We start from the raw sequence: 21,934 nt of genomic DNA on the forward strand, positions 1-21,934 counted from the left end.
TCATCATTGAAATCGTCTGGTTTAACCTGTACTGAGGTGTTCTGCAGCTCCACCAACACCTGCCCGCCACCCTCGGAGAACAAAAACCCAACTGCATACTGTCTTTGTCTCACGCATCTGTACGCCGTTCCTGGGACCGCAACTGAGGACGATGCAGAACGGAAGCGGATGTCTGTAGCGGGGGGTGGGGGGGCAGGGAGAGATGTCTCCCGACCTGGCGCACGATCGGACGTCACACGCGCAGCCGGTGCTCACGTGTCATTTGAAGCGTCCCCCACCCCAAAAGCGAGGGGCGGGGGGGTGGGGGGCTCAGAGAAATGAACCCATCAGATGCGCGGGGTGAAATCCCCTCGAGGGGAGGGAACGGCCGGCCAGGAGGGAAGAGAGGAGGCGGCTAAGCTGAGGCGACGGGACTGCCAACTGTTCCGCTAACAGCCTCTTAACAGGTGTGGGCTGCAGAACCATGTAATCCTATCAAGTTACCAAGTTTAAAAAAAAGAAAGACAGAAATCCTGCAAACTGCAAACTCCTGCCCCCCCACCCCCACCCCCCCTCTCTCCTCTGTCTCTCCGTCTCTTTCTGTCTCCATCGGTGATAGAAGTGAACAGCTGGGCTTCAGATTTATCATGTACAGACAGCCATTATTGCCGGTGAACAGAATGTTGCATGAAAAAAAAGGGTCCAGTTTGGACCAGTCCGTGTGTGTGTGTGTGTGTGTGTGTGTGTGTGTGTGTGTGTGTGTGTGTGTGTGCCACAGAAAACAGGAGGACAGTGTTTAAACGTCAGGGCCTTCCTGTTTGCAGTCAAAAACATAAATAACTACAACATTTCCATAAAAAGCCCAAAGAAGAAGCCAGCCGACGTGTAGGCCCAGGAGTGCTGCATTATTGTAACCCAGGCTGACCCGAACGGCTGTATTTGTCAGAGATAAGAGGGTCAGCAGATACACTATCTGTTTATTACCTGTGTCAATCACTGCCCTCGTCATTAGGTAACCCCGCGCTCGCCGCCTCCCTTTTCAAAGGCGGAGACTTGCGGCCCGCCACGTTTCAGGCCCACCGAACCCCCGGACTGGTTCGCACCTTAAAGACCCCCCCGCCACGTTTAAAAGGATTAGTCACCACATTTTGTGGTGGCTTAATCTCTCTTTCAGCTGGCCTAATAAGTGTGCTTCGATAAGCAGAGCATGCAAATTCATTCATGGCCGGTGGAGCCCGGCCTTTCAGACAGACCCGCCAAAGTCTTCCACTCCGCTAATTACCACTTCATTTTCCCCTTTTCCCCTCTTACGCAGCATATCAACAACTGGAGATTATTCTTCTCCCTTACTTTGCATGAAATTATAATTTCATGTGTGAGATTAGGAAATGGGGTTGTGGGGGGAGGGGGGACGTTGCCAGAAGCTTCCTGCACACAGTGAGGTTGCTGTGTGTCGTCATATATTTGTGATGCTTTTTGTTTTACAAATGTGTGTTATAGGCCCCTCCTGTGCGATAGAGGGGCTAAAGTCTCATCCTGTCATATTTCAGATCATAAACGAAGATCTGAGGCAGAACCTGTTTATCATTCTGGATTTTCCGTGCGTATTAATGAGGCCATTACTCCAGATCGGTGATGGGGAGCTTTGAGGTTTTAATTAGGTGCCGACCGCTGAGGGCCCAGGACTGAGGACGGGAAGAGGTGATGCCCCCCACACCCCGCCGCCCCCGCCCTCCTGGGCCGCATCAACTAGCCCTAAACACTCTGGCAACTGCCGGGCGACACGCCTGGCAGTCGTCTGGAGTTTATCTGATGGTTCGCTCGCCGTTTGCTCTTTCTGCTGTTTTTTTTTTTAAAGGCAGTTGGTGCGATTTGAGGGGGGGTTAAGGTAATTATGGTGTTGGGTGGCTTGTGTCTGATGACTGGGCACATGCTCAATCAAGACTCAGCTGTCCCCCTGTTCCTAACACACACACACACACACACACACACACACACACACCTCCTCTTGTCTGCTCTGCCCCCCCCTCTTCTCCACCCCTTCCATGCTGAAAAAACCAGGCATAACACACACGCAGCCCCACGTAACATCAATCACAGGCTGAGAGCGGACAGTAAAAACCACACACATGCACACACGTGTGCACACGTACACACGTACACACACACACACACACACGCTGCTGCTAGCTCCTGTTTTTGACACTTATTTAACATTTCCGGTGCAGATGTAAAGTCAAAATTTTTCAATTTTTTAAAAGGGAAAATCAGGGTTTTTTTTGTGAAATAATGAGAAATATTTTTTGAAATAAAAGATTTGGAAGTCATTTTGAAAAATAAGAAATAATCCTTTTTTTTCCTGTTCTAAACTTTAATTAAACCAAAAACAGAGGGCATTGAATTGCATCTGTGGATATTCGACTGCACAAGCAAGCGCTGACAAAAACCCCACATTTTGGCTGGTAATCAGTCTTTAAATAAGTGTTTATAATATGTTTTTCTCTGGTTGACAAGGCGATACTAATCACCTTGTTGCCGTGAAGCACTCTTCCTTCACAGGGCTCCTAAGAATATAAGAATCCCCCAGGAGAAATCCAACTGAAAGAGGTTAAAGACAATGACTCCCCCCCCCCCCCCCCCCGCATCGTCTCCCTGTTAAATTTATTTTCAAACTCTGTTAATCTGCTGTACACAACATTCCCATTAGCATAGCCCGGCCCCCTAATAAAAATTCTGGCTAGTTTAATTAAAAAATGTAAATTTACTGTCATCCGAGGAGCCGCAGGAATAGGAAGGCAACAGCATATTTTATTGCTTAAGACATCAAATTGATTCAGGTTATTGCCAAATTGTGATAAAAGGTTATTGAGGGCCTTCAGAACCGGGCTTGTTTCGCTGCCTCGTTCCATTATTTTTTTTTCCCTTTTTTTGTGGAAGGCCGTTAAAGATGGAGAGGGCCACGAAGGGTTAATGAGAGCAGTCAGCGAGGGAGAAGGCAATCAACATTATGACTCATAAGAGAGGCGAAAAACATTTTCCAAGCTGACGAAAAGTTTCAAATTAGGGTGTGTCACGATAATAGTTGTCCCTGTTTGTTGTTATTTTAGACACTAATGCAGGATGCCTCCGATAACCAGTCAGCACAGCCGCAGTTGGCTATTTATTCCTCTTTTTAAAATTGTTATTATCGTTATTCTTTATTAAAATTTTATTTTTCAACGCTGACTTCACAAAATGTCCTGATAAAAGAGTTGAATGGCCAAATTAGATGGCAAGGAGAAGCAGGCAGACTTTACAGAGAGAGAGACAGAGAGACACAGAGAGAGAGACAGAGAAGAAGAAGAAGGCTGGCAAATTAACAACAGCCTGCGGCGAAAAACTGCTGGAGTCAAGTTTGAATTGCTGGATTTTGTTTCGAAAGCTATTTAAAAAAGAAAAGAAAAAGGGCAAACGCAGGTTCGCATTTTCTCAGAGTGTTACACCGATCATTTAAAAGGGTAGATCCTATTTTTTTGAACAGACAGCCTGCTCGGAAACATCAGCCTGACGTCAATACTGATTTATTTACTGTCTGGTTTTAAAACAAAGCACCTCAAAAATCAAATTCCTCAAAATAAAAACCACCAAAATGTGAATTTTTATATACGGTGCCAAGAGTCAAATACAGTAGGACTATTAATGCAAACGTGAGAGTGTGTGTGTGTGCGTGTGTGTGTGTGTGTGAATATGTGGGTGTGATTAAAAATATGATACTACTTAAGACCGCAAATAGAAAACACGCATGCAAACAGCACACGGAGAGCAACGAGAACTAACTGTGGACGACAAATAGGTGTTATTTTTAAACTCCTCGTTGGAGTAAAGTGGTGAGGAGAGTGTAATCCCCGTAAGTACACGCTGCAGCTCCAGCGGGACAAGTTCGCTCCGCCGGGCGGCTGCAGCTAACCTGACACTGACGGCCACGCGTGCCCTACGTCTTCGTTTGTGCATAATTTAAAAAAGGAACGACCTCACTGCTGATTTCTGAAGTGGGTTTTTCCTGCAACTTTTCTCCAAGCGCGTGTGTGTGTGTGTGTGTGTGTGTGTGAGTGTGTGACGGGCTGCCTCGCCTGAGAGTTTACATTTGAACGTAGTGTTTGCACTAATCAGAAACACCTGGAAAGGTGCGAGCGCCGTTCCTTTTGCCTTTATATGTGCGACAATATGAGCAACCCAGCAGTTTGTTTGCTTTGTCCCCTTGGCAACAGCCCCTCAGGCCGTACAGTGTGCTGTAATGGCTCTGCCTGTGCCTCTCGCTACCTGCGCTCCTGACACAGGAAACGCTCTTTTACCCAGAAAATATTCAATTTAAACAGCAGGCAGCGCTCTGCCCGGCGTCAGGACACAACCAAGTCGGCTTTGTGAACTTTCCGTCCTGTGTGTGAGAGCGGCGCCTCCGGTGCCGAGCAGCAGACGGGGCAATCATATTTGATATTGCATTCACCTTTGGGCACTGTCAGAGCGCTATAAATAAGGGTGTCGCAACACACTGGCACATAGTTTAATCATGAACAACTTCCCCCTCTCAGTGGAATCGGTGAAAAAAAGGCGCACCTTTAACTGTCAGCTAATAACGCGTATGAAAGGAAAGAAGAAGAGTACTCACCATATTCAGGGAAGTCGAAGTTAAATCCTCTCAGACATGTAACTTTCATAATATTACTCAACTCTGTCAGAAAGTCATTCGAATGTTGGATGGTGGAGGGGCAAACGGAGAGGAAAAGTGACTAGGTAGAAAAAAAAAGCCTTCCTTCAATCATGTACTAAACTCCTTGACATGCAATCTGTCAATAGTTTGTTGCTGAGATAATGCCGGTTGCCACGAGTGGATTTGATTGGCAGCTCAGGGTCTGGCCCCTCCTTCCTGTGGTTTGACGGGGGGTAGGTGAAAGAATATGGAGCCTCCCCCTTCCCTGCTCTCTCGCTCTCCCTCTCTCTCTCTGTCCCCGCCTCTGCTGCGCTGCCTCTGCTCTCTCTCTCTCACACACACACACCCTCACACACACTCGCGCAGACCAAGCTGTTGGTGATGTTGTCTGAATAGGCTGATAGGAAATTATGGCAGAGGAACCCGGAGCAGTTTTTTTCCCTCCCTCCCTCGGTGGGCTGGCCTTTTCCATCTTTGTGGTCTTCTAGCCTTTCAACTCTCAGGGGGCGGAGCTTCCACCGCTTTATGCAAATGAGGGGAGGACGGCGCTTCAAAAAAAAAAGGGGGGGGGTTTGAGGTGGAAAAGATTACAAGTTTATTTGAAATAAAATTCTTGGGTGTTTTGTCTGGACTGCAGGATCAAAGAAAAGGATGCTCTCCTTTATTACCAGTTTATCGCCTCATTTTTATAAAAATCCTGGCCCTCTCTCGTTTATTCTTGACAACTTTCTCTTGCTCTGCCTCGGTGCCACGTCCTCGGCTCCCTCTGCCTCTCTCCTCGCGATGACCTATCAGTTTTCATTGTAATTTCAGGGGAAATGATAAACGGCAGCTGTTACCAGGTGACAATGAATACTTTATAAGACAAACCCCTTATTTGCCTGGCAGTTTCTTCTGCAGCACCATGCAAAATGCCTGCAGACGGACGGACGGACGGAGGGACGGACGGACGGATGGAGCACCAGGCCTATTCACTGCAGACCCGACCGGGCGAGCCAAGAAGGCCAGAGTTTAACGGAAAAAAACAACCCAAAAACATTTTATCGCGAGAATATTTCCATTTTATTCAGGCAATAACTAACATTTACTGCTATAGAAAAGAGGAAGTGAACGAGTTTATGGCTGTGAACCATAATTCAATAATGCATAGGTCTGCCTTCAGTTCCTTTACTGCTGCTAGCAGAGTGCAAAGTATGTACATGAAACAGGTTTTGGTTGATTTTAAAATTACAATGAGTCCTTCCTGTAATGACGGGAGTTTAGAAAACAAGGCAGTGTCTCCGCCTCCCTGACCCACATGAGGGAAAATGTCCTGAGAAAGCAGCACTGATCTGGCAGGATAAGGTAAATACGGCCTCAGCAGCGCACACTCAGAGAGGTGGTGTCAAATAAATGATTCCACCCATAAGAAATAATGACTTTAATCTCAAACCATAAAACCAACAGACAAAGTCTTTGGGAAATGATATTTAAACAGAATTTACAGTTTGGTTCGAGCACAGCTTGAGATAATGGAGGAGGGGGCGGGGCTTATTCAAACCAGCAGCGGAGTCTCCCGTTTATGGCGTCCGTGCTAATGTAAAGTCTATTGTGTGCTTTTACAAATCTGCTGTCGACTCAAAGAGAACAGAATGTTGTCCAAACTGGTGCTTTTAAAGTTTTTCATCTTTACACGCTCCCAAACGCAGCCTGAACGTCCCACAGGTTGATGCCTGGACGAGTCTTTCTTTGTCCAGGATGATGTCCTGGTCCCCTACCAACGCACTCACCACGTGCAGACTGTCAGTAGGATAAAGACTTTCCCTGGAAACATTTCCAATGAGTTTATTCACTTTTACCCCCGTTTTTCCCCCCTGATTCCAACAATCTCAAGCCGTGTTTTCCAGGGACGCGGCTACACTTGATGTTGGGGATGTTTTCGATCTGCCATTCATCCACGGGAGGGAAGGTCCATTGCCCAGGCGCCCCCAGCGCTGCGACCTTGGAGCTGCCATCTTTGGGGGCGAAACCATTACTTTTCAAATGGAGCTGCGGGGCTTTCCGTTTGATGTGGTCCGGGGGTATTGTACGCCGCCATGCGGGAGAATGTCGAGGGCAAGGTGGAGTGTGTGTGCGCATGTGAGCGTTTGCGCGCGCAGCCGTGCATGTGACGTGGCAGGGGGACAGCATTCAAAGGGCCGCTGGGACAGACGTTTGGCTGCCCCTGACAGTGCACCCCAGGAGGGGCTGGTCTGCTGAAGGGCCCACTCCGGGTCCTCCTTTTCCGGGGGACAAAAGCGAGCGCCCGTTTGATAGATGTGAATTCTCCGGCTTTTGTGCCCAAAGCCTTGAGACATGCCGAGTGAGAAATCTGACCTTTGCCGAGAGTCAGAGTGCGTTTTCCATCCCCTGTCGCCGTCAGTGGCGAGTAAACAAGCGCAGGCGAAAGGGCGGGCGCCGGTACGAGGGCGTACAGGTGGTGGGTGGGCGGGTGGAGCAGCGTGGGGCCCCCCTCTTCTGCACCTGCGAGTTTTGACACAACAAATTAACGCAGTCTGCGTATTCCGGTGCACAGTGGAGCCAAGTCGAGCCTGGATCTTCGCCGCGGCGCTGTCGTCAAATTGGCAGGAAATTGAACGTGTAAAAGCTTAATTCCGAAGCAGCGGCTGCTGAAGTGGGATTTCGACGGGGGTCCGCCACCGTGTTATTCCAGGCTGTCTGCGATGCGAGACATTATTCCCTCTCACGTTTGTTTATATTGCATTATATATTTATTTTTAAGCAGAGAAGGGCCTGAATATTAAACCGACAGGCGAGCGCGGGCCAAGCGGCGATGGCGGCCACGCCGATGATCGCCATCCATCGCTGATTCGCGTTTGATTTTCCTAATTGCTGTATGTACAGCTACACACTAAAGGTACACAGTCATGGTCAGAGCGTGCATGAGGTCTGCGTAAGTCAACACGTCTCTCCCCCGTCCGTGTTTACCGTCCCAAATTACGTGAAACGCGCCATATATCATGTTCGCTGGCGGCGCCGCGCTGAGAGCCGAGATTTGGGAGATAGAACGGGCCCACGTTTTTGAGTCATACATTTTTCTTGACACTGCTTTCATCCCCCAGCCCTAATCATCATATCTTCTCCATTGCTCTCCCGGATGCAGACATCCATAATGCAATCTTCCTAATTTTGATCCCTCGCAATCTGGTTTTTAAAAAGGGAGGGGGGGGCGAAAGGGACATATTTGTGAAGGCTTGCTCGGTAATCATTTTAGACAGATAGCCTTTCCCAGTGCAGATGAGCAAATATTTGTAAACCAGCTATCTAATGGAAAATTAGAGTGAAATTAGAGTGAAATTCATGACAGTGAAATCCGATTATCTGTAATTCTATTATGCCATCTTAGCCCACACAGCATATTTTTGTAGAGTTTTTTCCATAAATACCTATGCCAGGGGTCCCGCTAATCAAATAAAATTGAAATTCATCTTCCCATTAAATTCAATTAGCCGCAATTTCTAAAGCCTAACAAAGATTTTAATTACTAAATTATAAAATTCTCCCTAGCCAAATTGGGGAGAGAAAAAGTGCATACCCTGCTTCTGAAAAACAAACCCATGAAAGGAAATTGTTGATCAAAAAAGATATCCAGGGGAAAATAACATTAGGGAGAGCACTGGGGCCTTTATTCAGCGAGTCTGGGCGGGGAGTGACGTGTGCCAAGCGCTAGGCTCCTGGGCCGGAGGAAATGAACTTAGCCGAGGTTCTCTCTGCCTCTAAATGTCTGCCCTCAGAGTTATTATGCTGTAATTGACTAATTGACACCTTAATTTCATTTATGGGGCTCCTGTGTTCATAAAGCAACCTCTGGGTGGGGCAGTGGTCTTGGTTGGGAACGGCGCAGCGAACACGGAGGACAACAGGTAGGGCCGCAGGCCGCGGGCTCCGTCCTCGGCAGATGACATGATTACGCCTTTGATAATGAAATGGTCGGGAAGAACATACTGACTTAGCAGAGGCTTAAGGAGCATCTTAACTCATATGTTTAAATCCCTCTGATGAATACTGATGGGTAATAATCATGCATGTCCAGTCCTGCAATCTGGCGCCGCTGACGCCAATGACCTCCTCCAGGGTCAGAGGGGTTTATTTTTGGCAAGTGAAGTTATTACACGTCAAATGGCGCTTCCACAAACGTTTGGGATCGATGGGCCTCCGAATCATCGCACCTACGCCCGCGCTCAACTGCTCGCATTCGGCAGCTGCTAATAGGACAGCTCTGGGGTCCCGGGTCAGCCCCCAGGTCCGATTCCCAGCAAGCCCCCCTCCTTCTCCTCCAAATGGGGGGGGGGTGTTAAAATAAGAGCTCAGCAGCCTCTGCGGACTACAAAGCTCCATCTGAAAAGGCACCTGCTGCTGTTATTCACTGTGGCAGCTCACTCTTTCTGCTTAAAGGACACGTAGGAGAGAAAGGCTGACTGGGAAATGATGAATTATTTAACTATGATGTCTAATTGTTTCAAGGCAGACATCTTGTTTCTGGACGGTAAAGGCTTGGGGGTGAAGAAGTGTCTATAAAGGGGTCCGTCTGCCGCGGATGGCGGGCCGTCTCTTCCTCAGAGTGGCTGCGCAAATATGACCGAACTGAAACTTTAATCTGCTTCTTCCACGCCCAAGCTGGCCGGGTATTAAAGCTAATCTTTTTTGTGTGTGTCATATGGTGGGAGACGGAGATGGAGCTAATTTTTTAGAGACAAATCTGATATTTGTCAACTGCTTGAAAAAAAAATAACAGGGGATTTTCTCATAATCCTCCCTCGGATGTGAAGGCGCGTTAACAGCGAAATGCAGATGGTGCTCTGTGCGCCGAGAGTACCCGGCACACGGCGCCGTGCATACGGAGAGGCGCAGCTAGCCTCGCAAGGGCTCAAGACAACCTGCAGATAGTAAAATTCCCCCCACACTCAATTAACAAGTGGCTTTTAAAGCAAGGGGGGATATGAGTCTGTTCTAAGGCGCGGAGTTAGCTAAGCACATTTCTCGCTTGCTTCACTTTACTTCTTATTCACGTGCTGACGTCTTATTTTTACCTCTGGGCTGAGTTCATCAAATATTCAGATGCAACTCCATTCCAATAAGGAAAAGAAAACAAATTATAAATAAAATGGAGGCATAAATCTTTCAGGCTTCTAATTCTGACTTTCCCTCCGAGTGTTTTTGTCTTTATTTTGCCCCATTAAGCAGTTTTTCTTTCCGCTCCCACTGCTGGGCGTGGCTGATTCTACACTGGCGGGAAGAGACCTCGGCTCTTCTGCTCTTGTTTTTCTGGAACGCAGCAGTCTGTGGTGTCATAATTCTCTTCTGCACAATTATCACTTGTGTAACTTTTGGTTCGTTTTTTTTTTTAATGAGAGATGGAACAATGAAACTTTTTTTGTTTTATTCTTCTCTGTCACATGTCCAACTAACCCATCACCGCAACGCTGTCGTGACCACTTTACCTTCTGCAATTTGCAAAGATGTTTCCTCCTTTTAACACCGTGCACTCTGCCAAATGTACCAAAGGAGCACGTCGAGTCATCTGCAAACTTAAGATACACTTAAATGATGCTCACAAAAGGAAAACGGTTGTTTCAGCATTTTTACTGGTTCCACAACAAAAATACTGGGTTGCAAAACATCACGTGATTGCTATGAAGCACTGCATTATGGCCTTTTTCTGCCTTTAAGTGCTAATAGCATTAAGAAAGACAATAAATTCAAAAGCAACAGGCGAGGAAGTTTTATTAGTCTGCAGCCTTTGTGTTTGTGCAGCACAAGATGGGCCTGGCTTGTATTGATCAGCCCCACCGTGGAAAAAAATTGACATTATGTGCTCTATGAAATTCAGCATTTTCTTAACCTTCAGCACTGCTTGTCATTCCCTTATAAAATTAATAAATAAATATAAACTATGGGGAAGAGGTGGGAGGGGAGGGAGAGAAAAAAATCGCTAAAGCTCTTTTGCTGTAATTGGCTGAATAGCAAGGGCAGCAGAAAATTTACAGGCAGACAACAGTGTGAAGGGGACTCGGTCACAGTGCAACGCTAAGCCTTCAGCACCGGCGAGGCAGGGCGGGCTTCGAAGGGCCCGCCTGGCATATCTGGACCAGCACAAGGCACTTGTCTCTCGCTAGCATTAGCCACAGATCACAGTCCATTTTCTGGACAAGTTAAGTAAATAACCCAAGCCGGCATGCATAAGACAGCGACAGGAAAAGAGAAATCCCCCAAAGTCACAGTGGTGACACTCTCCTAAATCCAATCAAACAGAGGAGGGAGAGAGGAGCGACGGAGGCGAGAGGGGAGGAAGAGATCCTCTTTGCTGCCTGTGTGTGTGTGTCCAACAGCACTGATGCAATAACACTTCATTCAGTGTTCAGCTCTCCTCAAAGGACAGGCAGGGATAACACTTAAAACCCTGTGGCTTTATCTCCTGCAGATTTTCCATAAAATGCCAAGCCAGGGAGCCCGGGCCATGTGACTACCATGTAGGTCAGGGCAGATGGGGGGTAGAAGAGTGTGGGAGGTGAAGGGAGCCAGACACAGTGGGGGGAGGTCGGGAGGGCTTTTTTTCTTTTTTAATGGAACTGTTGAAAATAGCAAGCACTAACCAGATTAGATCAATTAAGTTCCTGTATCTGCTGCTGCAGACCGGAGGGGAAATTCAGACGTAAAGGCACAAAAAGAAGCTACAAAGCAGAAGCAAAGCAATGGCACAGAACTATAATGGCCTTTTTTGTTTTTTTCAACATCCCCACCCAACACCCAATAAAAATCTATTCAAAAATCCAAAAAAGAGATGAACTGACCAGCAAAAAAATACAGTGAGTCCTCCAGATAGAGAACAAAATCTACAGTAACAGTATATATAACTCAAAAAGTCGACGGGAGGGAAGATGTGCACAGTCGAGACCTCTGGCAGGTGAGGGGGAAGTCCATTCGGCCTGGCAGAGCTAACGCTAATGCTAGCTCACGGTCATCATCGGCGACAGCCCGCGCGCGTCTGTTTCTGGAAGGTAAACCGTGACCTGACAGAGGCAGCACACATACGTCGTAACACACCAGATCTTTGCTTCTACTGTACGTAAGCATTTTCTGCGGAACAGGTTGATCATTATCCCTGACATTTTTAGAGTATGCGGATATGTCAATATGCCCGAGCTCAGTGGGATTGTATAATTGAACTGAGGGTCCTTAGCTTCCATATGGCGGGGGCACAGCTTCCCAGTGGAATACCAGGAATGCTTTGATGGGATACAAAAGATGGACAGGACCCGACTCTGTGCCGCCGGCTGACCTTGACCTATATTTTGACCCACGTTCGCACTCAATCACAGGACTCTGTTGTGATCAATAGAACTCAGGTGAAAGTGGTGAACGATACCAACCCCCCCCCACCCCCCCACCCGCCTCTGACAGTCAGAATGTTCTGTGGCATTAGCAACGACGGCTAATCTCGCATAACAAATCCCCCATCGAACTCAAAGTCACCATCCATGTGAAAAAGGTATTGATCAAAGCTAGCATCTGTCCATGCAGAAGAGCTTGTTTCCATTGATTTTTATTTCCCTTTCAGCCGAAAAATATAATGGAGTTTCTATAAAACGGGCCGCATTTCGTGCGTCAACACTGATGATACTGGCCGTTGCTAGGGAAACTTGGTAATGGTTTACCAAAGATCAATTACTTTAATGCACAGCATGCTACGGCGGGGTCAGTAGGAGTCACTAATACTGTAGCTTAGCGTTCTCCCGCATAAACACCATCACACTGGGCTCACTCCACTGCTACTGGAGCCACTGGTCGGTTTCCACTGCAGGAATAACAAAGCAAAGCCTGTTATGAGGATACGTGTTGCATAATTGATGCTGGTGTCTAAATGAAGGTTCTCTGTGTTATTACACTGCTTTATGGAATAGTTTCCTCTAAATGGTCAACAACGGCTTTCAAGAGTCTGTTAGTTAGCAGGACGCTGTGACGGACGCCGTGGAGACGGGGCCGAGGGCTGTGTCAGGAGTCTGGACCCTTGGATGGAGACGTTTCCTTAAATACCCCCAAGATTAACCAGCCCACGTCTGAAATGACCCAAATATAAAAGTTTGTGCGCCGTTGTTATTCTCCTTTGTTATTGTGGACACGCTGCTGGTCGCTGTGTATTCAGTGAATCTTTGTGACAAAAGCTCAGGAAATAAACTAATTAAAACACATGAATCTATAGCATTTATGAATAAAAGTAGGAGCCACTTCGAACCAATAGGATTCATTGTTGTTTTAGAGAAATTTGTTTTACTCTGTGTCTGTAACAGGTTTAGTTATGGGAAACTTAAAACACACAAATTAGACCATAAAAACCATTGCCCAATCCCCGTCCCCCAATAAATCCCTTATAATCATTATTGCTTATGATTGTGGGTGAGTGAGACAAACAAGGATAAACGGATACGTTAATATTCCCGAGAAAAGTAAATCCTATTTTCTTTTGGAAGCTGTTCGTTCTCACAGAGATGTTAAAGAAGTTCTTTTGAATTGCAGATCAAATGCGATTTCCAAGTCAAACTAAACCAGATAATAATAACCAAATAACCAAATAATCAATTAAAGGATCAATAAAACAGTTTGAACTATGATCCTAAAACATGTTACTGTCTGATGGGAAAGACGTTATGTGAGGTCAGCGTTAACACCTGGGAATCTGCAGCCAGAGGCAGGGCCAGGGCTTTGACCTTTGACCTCTAACCGACAAAACCTCCTGGACCTACAAGTGTGATTGGAATTTATTTTTAGAAAAGTAAACAAACATTCCCTGATACTTTTTTTTTAGCCTGAATTAATGTTTGTGAGTAGTTCAGGGTCCCATGGCGGGGTGAAATAACCTAACAAGGCTACCTGGTTCCCAGAGGTTTCAACCCAACAACCTTTGAGCCCGTGACCCGCCACAAGAACAATATGTGCAGTATTTGAACGGTATTGTTGCTGAACTCAAACAACTGGAACAACCAGCTCATTTCTGTCACCTTCTCAAACAACCCCCCCCCCAACAAGCACCTGTGTCAACCATTTAAAATCTTCAACTAACAGGATGTTGAGACCCAATCACATGAACGCATCCTTCGGTTCCAGTCTGGAAGACAGAACCACGGAAGCCCGTCGGGTCCAAGCTGCCTTCCTGGACCTTTAAGCTCTCTTTAGGGCCTTCCTCCAACACCTCCCTCAAAGGGCGCCGTGTTCTCCTGCTGTCACCACCGGGTCAACACGGCTGGGATCTGTCGTCACGGAACGTTTTCAGGGTGACGGTTTGCAAATATTTTAAATAAGCATCTTTTCTGCCATATCGTTCTAAAACAAACAGTTTCCCCCGCATTCCTGATAAATATTTATTATTAACCAACACTGATCAACAGGAAGCCGACAGTCTCAGGGAAGGAAAGGCTGCTGCGAGGCCACGCGGCATTTAAGTGGATTACGTCTAAAACTGCCTTTTACAGATCGTTAACTGTCAGCGGGATGAATTTGAATCTTTTCTAAATATAGGAGATGCATTTCTTTTCTTTACCGGCAAAGTTTCGACAGGCTTCGGGCTTTGGACTGAAAATAAAGCGGCGCTCCATCTTTCAAAGATGTACTTTTCCTAAAGCATTGTTGATTGCCCTGTGTCCATTACTTGGAAGGATTATGATAATATTCCACATTGTGCTCGGCGTGATGCACAGGAAATTCAATACTCAAAAGGTTAATGCAATCAATTAGGATGACAAAGGAGTAAAGTAAAACCCTCCTGCTCGTGGAAAAAAGAGAGGGGGGGGTAGGAGGTATTGAAAGCTTGAATGGATCCGCAGAGAGAAAAGAGGCACTTGAAAACGACAGAAAAATGGCATTTATTCAGCGAGTATCGTCCAGGGCCAGCCGCACAATGTGCACGCTCAAAGGAAGAAATAGCTCTTAGGTGGTGAATTGGATCATTCGGCACTCAACCTGTTGTAGCAGAACAATGCAGGAGCAATATTTTTATTTGAAGGTAATCAGATACCTCGGCCAAGAAAATAATATCCCGTAGTGGAGGACTGGACATCGATTCATAACCCTGACAATGCCGGGCGGACTTCTGCTCCCTTTACACTCAAGTCCTCCCTCCTTCTTCCCTCCCACGTGCACGTCGGCGCAGGGCCGAATATTAACGGCAGCGCGGTGGCGTACGGGAGCGTCGGCTTTTGTTATTTAGATGGATGCTACAATGCTAGGCAACACAAAGGAGTCTAATCATCGCAGATAAATGGATAAACCTGGATGGTGGTGTTGAGCTCTCCAACCATTGTAATAGTCCATATTACCTTTTCAGGCAGAGTCTGTCGAAACGCTGACGTATTAATCACATTTCAACAATCCTCCGTGGCTAATGATGATATTAGAGGAGCCCGGGCGCTAACATTTCGCTAACGGCCGCGGCGCCTATTTTTTGCCGATAAGTTGTGCGAGTAAAAAAGCCTAAAACCTTGTAATCCGCTTAGGTAAGGCGGCGGACTTACCTACCTCTGCAAACACACAACCTCATAAATCTTCAGCGACATTCTTTGCAGGAAACCTCCAGTCCGCATTCTTCTGACGGAATGTTCCCGTTTTTAAACAACGGCAGGAGTTAAAGAGCGGGCGCAGGGGGACGGAATAGCTTTGAAACGGACCCTAATAAAGTCTCCAGTTAAATCGAATGTGTAACTCAGCGAGTGAGCCATTTGACAAATTGTTCCCGAGAAGAGCTTCATAAAAAATAAAAAAAAGGGGGGGGGGGGGAGCCAACAAAGAAATGACAGACTCATGCATTGATTTTCTGCCAGACTCTTATAACTGCGGCCTTTTTTCCCCACTTTTCCAACCTTCCCTGGATGCTTGAAGAGGACAGGAAGCACAAAAGCGGAGGTTAGTGTGTATCCAGGGCTTGTGTGCTTCCAGCAGAAGAATTCCACTTTTTTCTTCAGCAACACAACCGCTGTAATTTGACCTACATCACATTTTTCTGTTTGGGCATTTTTGGGGTCCAGCAGCCACGTCAGGGAGGACAAAAGAGCCAAAACGGGCTTTGAAGTCGTCCCTGAATGAGAGCGAAGGGACTGACACATGAAATGCCCTCACAGCTGGGCTGCCCCCCGTCAAAAGAAAAACAAATACTTTGAATGAGAGGGGGACACGCCGCTCCTGTCTGAGCTTCCTAAGGCCCTGAGCCGCCGCCGGGAGGTGGGCTTTCACGATATGCCTGTAATGATGGATGGATTGGGAGGAAAGTCTATTCACATGGAGATGTTACATCATAAATATTTACACAGGGCCGCCGTTTCCATGTAGCCTTCGCTTGTGTTGACACTGAGAAAAAGAAACTTTAAAGGACAAAAAGCGGAATGAGAATACCGAGAAGGTGGCGCTCCAGTTTTTGTTACATTAGAGTGTGGGCAGCGGCGATAATAAATTGAGTTTGGTGGGTTGCTGCTCCTTTTTTTTCCACAGTGAGGCAAATTATCTTTCCTACAGCAAACTGTGGGCTTTATTTACCTTTACCCATGACTGAACGAACCAGCGTTTATTAGAGAATCATCACCCTCCTACACACAAACTCGGGGAAGCCAACGAGACGCTCAACAAAGTGAGGCTGAATTTCAATTACAGATCATTATCTGAGCCAAGTTCCCCGGTTTCCACCGCGAACGGCTCGTTTTAACGAACCTTAACAGACCAGAATTACAGCAGACACGTGCAAATTCAAGGAAAATATCACTTCAGTACTCCTTTAACTGGCATTTTCTTTAACTGCAGCTCAGAGAACGTGTTGTTGGTAATAAGCCCTGCAAATTTCTGTTCACTGAGCTCAATTAAAAGCCTTGAAACCCCCCGAGAGTGTCCACAGAACCGGCGAAAACAAATCTGGCAGTTTAATTTTCTTCCCACTGTCGGAGAGAGGGACTCCACACTGGGAGTGTTGGGGTTGCCCAGCGTTGGAGCCAGTTGGACTTGTGATCAGCTGCATTAACGCAGATGAAGAAAATCAATGAAATCAACAAAAACACCTGAAGATATTTCTAATTTACCTTGGAGGGACTGATTCCACTCAAACAAGCAACAGGGGAGGCCATGTGAGGAGCCCGCCAAGCCAACAGGTGGCGATATAACTGTCACCCTGCACCCAGTCAGAGGCGTCGTCAAGACAACGTAGCCCCAACGTCTCCCGATCCGCAAAGGTTTTTTTTTTTTGCTATTTTCAGGAATAAGGAGTGGAATTCAGGATTTGGGATGTGGGATGTGGACCACAACGCCTCTGAAGGTGGTGGACTCGGATTCCTCTGTGTTTCTGGGCAGGAGAAGGAAGGGAGGGGCTTGGCTCCTCTTCCTCTTTGTGCAAATTCATCCTGGGGGAGAGGTTTATAGTTGCTCACCTTCAAACATTGTGGCCATTTAAATGTTAGTTATGTCCCTGTTGGGATCGGTTATACGTCCCTCTCTGGTTTACCGTGCAGCAATTGAGTCCATCTAGGGGGTCAATGCGGTGGGGGAGATTCCTGTACGTCTTCTACTAGCTCCCAAACACGTTGCGAGCAGGTTTTCCGCCGCTCTGATTGATGCAAGGAGTGTGTCTTCTTTCTGGTGTGTGAGTGACACCGCCGCAAACAAAGGGCCGCGGTGTAGCCCTCCGCCTCAATTCACGGCCACGCCGCCCCCCGCTGATAGCGAGGGTCTCTGCTTTGACACGAGACAGCCCACGGTGTCACTCCTGAATGTTTAGATCCCTCTTGACTGGGAGGCCGGGGGCAAGGGCTGTTGTATGCCTCCTCATGACAGACTCCCACATCAGCATTGTGCTCATACCAGCTAACATCATTAGCACAGAAGGTTTCATCTCAGGCAGAGATGAAAAAAGATTGAAAAAAAAAACCCCAACAACCCAGTTTCTTCAAGTCACAAGTCATTAGCGTCCTCTCGGGAGTCAAATTGTACAGAGGCGGATTTTTTTCTTTTTTATCAGCAACAAAAGGTTTTATGCTGCTGTTAATTTGGTGGATGTCATCTGTACTTAGATGTCTGTGTCTAATGTCTGTTACAGTAATAAATGCCATATAGTGGAAAAAATGATATTATTCTGTCAAGATGACAACGTGGGACGTTGCCACAACAACATCTAGACATGAAGCAGGCATAAAAGAAGATCAAATTATAATTAATGGAACAGTGAAGCAGGGCTGGAAACAGATTATGACGTTCTGTACGTGCAGGCAGCTTTCTCAGGAGACGGGGGTGTTAAAAATAACAAAAATACAGGTTTTCTTCGGTTCTACTTTATATTATTCAGACCTCCGGCAGATCATTTTGTGTTCAGGAATAGATCAAATAGGATTTATATGTATCGTTCAATAGGGCAGGTTAGAATGGCTGCAGCCCGACTGGGGGGGCATTGACAGACGCTGTGAGGGGGGGCTCATCTTAGAAACCTTATTGAGGAGAGAGAGAGAGAGAGAGAGAGGAGAGAGAGAGAGAAGAGAGAGAGAGAGAGAGAGAGAGAGAGAGAGAGAGAAGCCTTCTTTGAAAAACAGATACATCAGTGCGCCCGTATAGTGTACCACATCGCTGTGAGTTAATCAGTTGGAAAATAAAACGGTGGGATTCTAATAAGTCATTTGTCAATTTTTACAACCCCCAGACACATTGATCCGTGCGGATTAATGAAGATGCCTGATATTGTTGTAGATATGAACAGGGGAGATGTTGGGGACAGTAATCAGTCATGTTGGGGATTTGTCCTACCTCGTTTTCTCTTCCTGGGGAGTCACTCGGCACGGGGGCTCACTTCATCTGAGGGAGAGAGCAGAGATGATTATTCCGGTATGAATGCACACGCAGGCCTCTGGGAAAGCTAGCCACACGCTCACCCATCTCATCTCATCTGCGGTGTTTGATGGAGCAACAGGAAAATGTACACTTTGGCTGAGTCCCGAGGTGCAGGGAACGCCGGGAACTGAGTCACAGCTGGTACCCGAGGCAGCGAAGCCCGTAAAACCCGCTGAGGTGGGGACAATGTGGTTGGTTTTAGCCTAAACTACGGCTGATGTTTGGATTCACCGTCCTGTGTATCCACGATGGACATGGCAGAAATGGCGCCGACGCCTCTGGAGGAGCCAGCTATTACAGGAAGTGACACTAAAGAGCTACCTGTTGATCCAGGCGACCTGAGCGAGCTTCACGGGGTCACGCAGGCTCTGATCGACTGGAGCTACTTTGCTTTGCGGCAAAGGTTGTGCCTGGGTGGGGGCTCTCTGAGCATTCATCTGCATACACTGGTCTAGCATCGTGACCCATTAGGGTGAATTGTTTGCATGTAGGTGAAATTACGCTCAAAAACACAAGATGTGAACGTTCCCCAGCAGCTTGTGTGACTCCGGTGGACGAGGACCGGCTGTATTAGCAGCCATTGCACAGATGTCTCATCTGAGAGACAGCAAAGTATGAAAAAACAAAGTTTACAGTGTGCTAGCGTGTCATGAATTCCTAATTCAACCGCATGTCTGTTCGTACAGAAGCAGTGTGACATCCATTAACCCAGACACAGTTACTCCAGGACAGTAACTGACTTCTGCGGAACCAGTCGAGTCACTCTTAAATCCTCTCAAAAGTTTCCTAACCTTGAGAGCTCATGCATACCCCAAAAAGTAATAATAATTCTAACCTGATCTTCCTACTTATTTTATATCTCCCTTCAGCAACCCAACTTCTTCTCGGCAACAGTGCCGTTATTAATTCATGAGGCACTAATTAGTTCTTTGTTTAATTTTGTGTTAAACAGACTGACCGGAATGATAACGACTCGCGCTGTAGCGCTTCGGTCCCATGCCACTCCTGTTTGCTACAACAAGGGAGCATCGTGCGACTAGCATGATGAACCCAATTCCCTTCTAAGTTGCACTTCATTAAGTCAAAATGTGACAAGGAGCTTAGAGGAAGAACTGGCAGATCTGATCATACATAACAATGCAGGCCCAGTAAATTTGAGGGAGGTGGGGGCGGGCGGGAGGTGTTATGCAGGGTGGAGTGTGGTGGATTCCAGCCTGCATGTTGATAATTTTCTATTTTTAACCCTTGGGGGCCATCTTTCATTTTCCTTTAATTGTTTTTGTTCAGAGCTGCAGTGTCCCCTTTTTAAATTGCAGCTCCTATCAACTCCCCCGATCACCCCCCAAGCCCCCCCCCCCCCCATGCAACATTGCAGTCAGACAAGTAAACAACAGGGTTGCCCTTTTCCGTGATGTAGTGCAGATGCTCGGCTAAACGCGGCGACGCTCCTCTCACGTGCGTGCACCTACGGGGGCCGGAGCGCGGCGCGTCACACCTCAGGGGGGCGAGTCAGCTCGAAAAATCAACGCTTTTGGCTGCTCTGTGTAACTGGCGGATGCTCATTCACGGCGCAAGAATGCACGAGGGTGGGTTTACCTGCCCATATTTAACATAGCATCATGGGATGTTCAGGAGACGGGACGACCAGTTTATAATAAACTGTCCCCAAGAAGCCGCCGGAGCCGCCCCCCCCCCCTCATATACTCATACTTTTAGCTGACGCGAGGCCAGAATCTGAAAGAAAAACCCTTCAATACAACACAATCATCGAAGCACTTTTGTCTGCAAACAGGCTTGTCCCCCCCCCCCCCCTCCTCTAAGATCTTTAGCCTCACCAAGTAGCCTCCCACTGGCTGAGGATATGATAAAAATCAAAAAGCAGACAAGTAATTACACTGTATAATAGGCGAGATTGGCATTTTCAAAATCATTTTCATGTGGATGGAAATGACATCGCATAGACTATTCTGTATTCACTGGTGCAGATAAATAAACAAGACATGGAGGAGAAGGGGGGGCACACAGAAAGCACAGTACAATGGCAAGCAGGTCAGTAATTAGAAACTCTGTTTGCACAGTAATAATTTTAATATATTCATCAGGAAACAGAGCATGCCTAGCATGATAAAATCCCATCAAGGAGCAGATCCCGACTGCCTTAACCTTTGCGACGGGCTGGCGGCGCGCTGCTGAGGACCTGAAAGAGCTCCATAAATAAAAGCAAACATCCAGTTACGGCGGAACGGAGCTGCGTCGCCTCTGCCGGGCTCCGCGTCCACGCCGCGCAGCAGAGAAACGCGCCTCCGTCCTGCTCGTCTCGGCGTGAACGTGGAAGGAAAAAAGGGTCACAGACCTCTGACCCCGAGTCGGGCACGGCGCCGAAGCGTGCGCTTCCAGGACCTTGTTTGTTATTGAAGGTGGTGGTGATGAAGCTATGGAAATGATTGCAAATCGCTTAAAGGACTCCTCACACACACACACACACACACGCACGCACACACACACACACACACGCACGCACACACACGCACACACACACGCGCGCGTGCTGACCTCACAATGTCGCCGAATACCTGACTGAGAGGTAAATTCAAAGCAGATGGTAAATTAAATAAGTGCGAAAGACATTTTCATAAAAGTGAAAAGACTTTCATCCACGTGGAAACTATACGGCCGCACGCACGCGTGCACTAATGCGACGGGGGCGCACGTAGCCGAGCTCTTCCCAACTGGGAGAAAGTCAGCAGGTTGAGCTCCTGACAAAGCTAATAACAGGAAACAAACAGGTAGTCACCGTCGCACATAATGATCCCGCACGGTGACGACTGCCCGTCTATTGTCTCAATTTCCTTTTTTTTTTTCAGGTTTCGCTTCCCACACCTCAAGTTGTGCACTTAAGAGTTTGCTTGACCTCATTTTACAGGAAACCGCTCTAACTATGTGAAGTGGAAGCCGCAGCTTGGATCCCTCAGCGAGTCGTCGGCTTCTGAATCTGACATTGAGTTTGAGTTTTGGTTGGAAGTGTAAACTTGCTGCAGAGCGGAGAAGAAAAAAAACCCATTTACTCATGCATACGCTACCTAGCTGGCCCCTTTATATGCTTTCACTTCTGGCCCCTATTCTTCCTCTCCCCCCAGGAGAACACAGAGTCGGGGGGCTGGAGGGCAGCTACCTCCACAGTCCCTCCGTCCCCTCCTCATCTAATTTCTGTTGTCCACTCCTTTGAAACCTCAGTCTCACGCAGGACCAAAGAATGGTGATCCATGTGCAACAAGTGCCAGTGCCATGGAAACCCCCGTTTTCCCCCCAAAATATTCCTTTTTATCCCTTTTGAAGACCTGTCACCGGGCAGAGCAGGCATCACACGACCCCGGGCCAAGCCAT

At 47.3% G+C, this 21,934-nt stretch overlaps 1 protein-coding gene across 4 annotated transcripts in view; it reads right to left on the reverse strand.

Moving 5' to 3' along the window:
- Positions 1 to 21,934, reverse strand: part of casz1 (castor zinc finger 1) — a 136,195-nt gene that overhangs the window by 59,544 nt on the left and 54,717 nt on the right. For 3 of the 4 annotated variants that reach the window (XM_057042008.1, XM_057042009.1, XM_057042010.1), the window contains one exon: positions 18,467 to 18,514. Coding sequence is in view for 1 of the 4 variants with exons in the window: in XM_057042005.1 (XP_056897985.1) it covers positions 4,625 to 4,673 (49 nt within the window). In the remaining 3 variants the exon portion in view is untranslated. Of the gene's footprint in view, positions 1 to 4,624; positions 5,060 to 18,466; positions 18,515 to 21,934 lie in introns of those variants that run through there. The other variant, XM_057042005.1, reaches the window with a different exon arrangement.

The sequence above is a fragment of the Takifugu flavidus genome, chromosome 8, assembly GCF_003711565.1.
Source record: "Takifugu flavidus isolate HTHZ2018 chromosome 8, ASM371156v2, whole genome shotgun sequence".
Classification (NCBI taxonomy): Eukaryota; Metazoa; Chordata; class Actinopteri; order Tetraodontiformes; family Tetraodontidae; genus Takifugu; species Takifugu flavidus.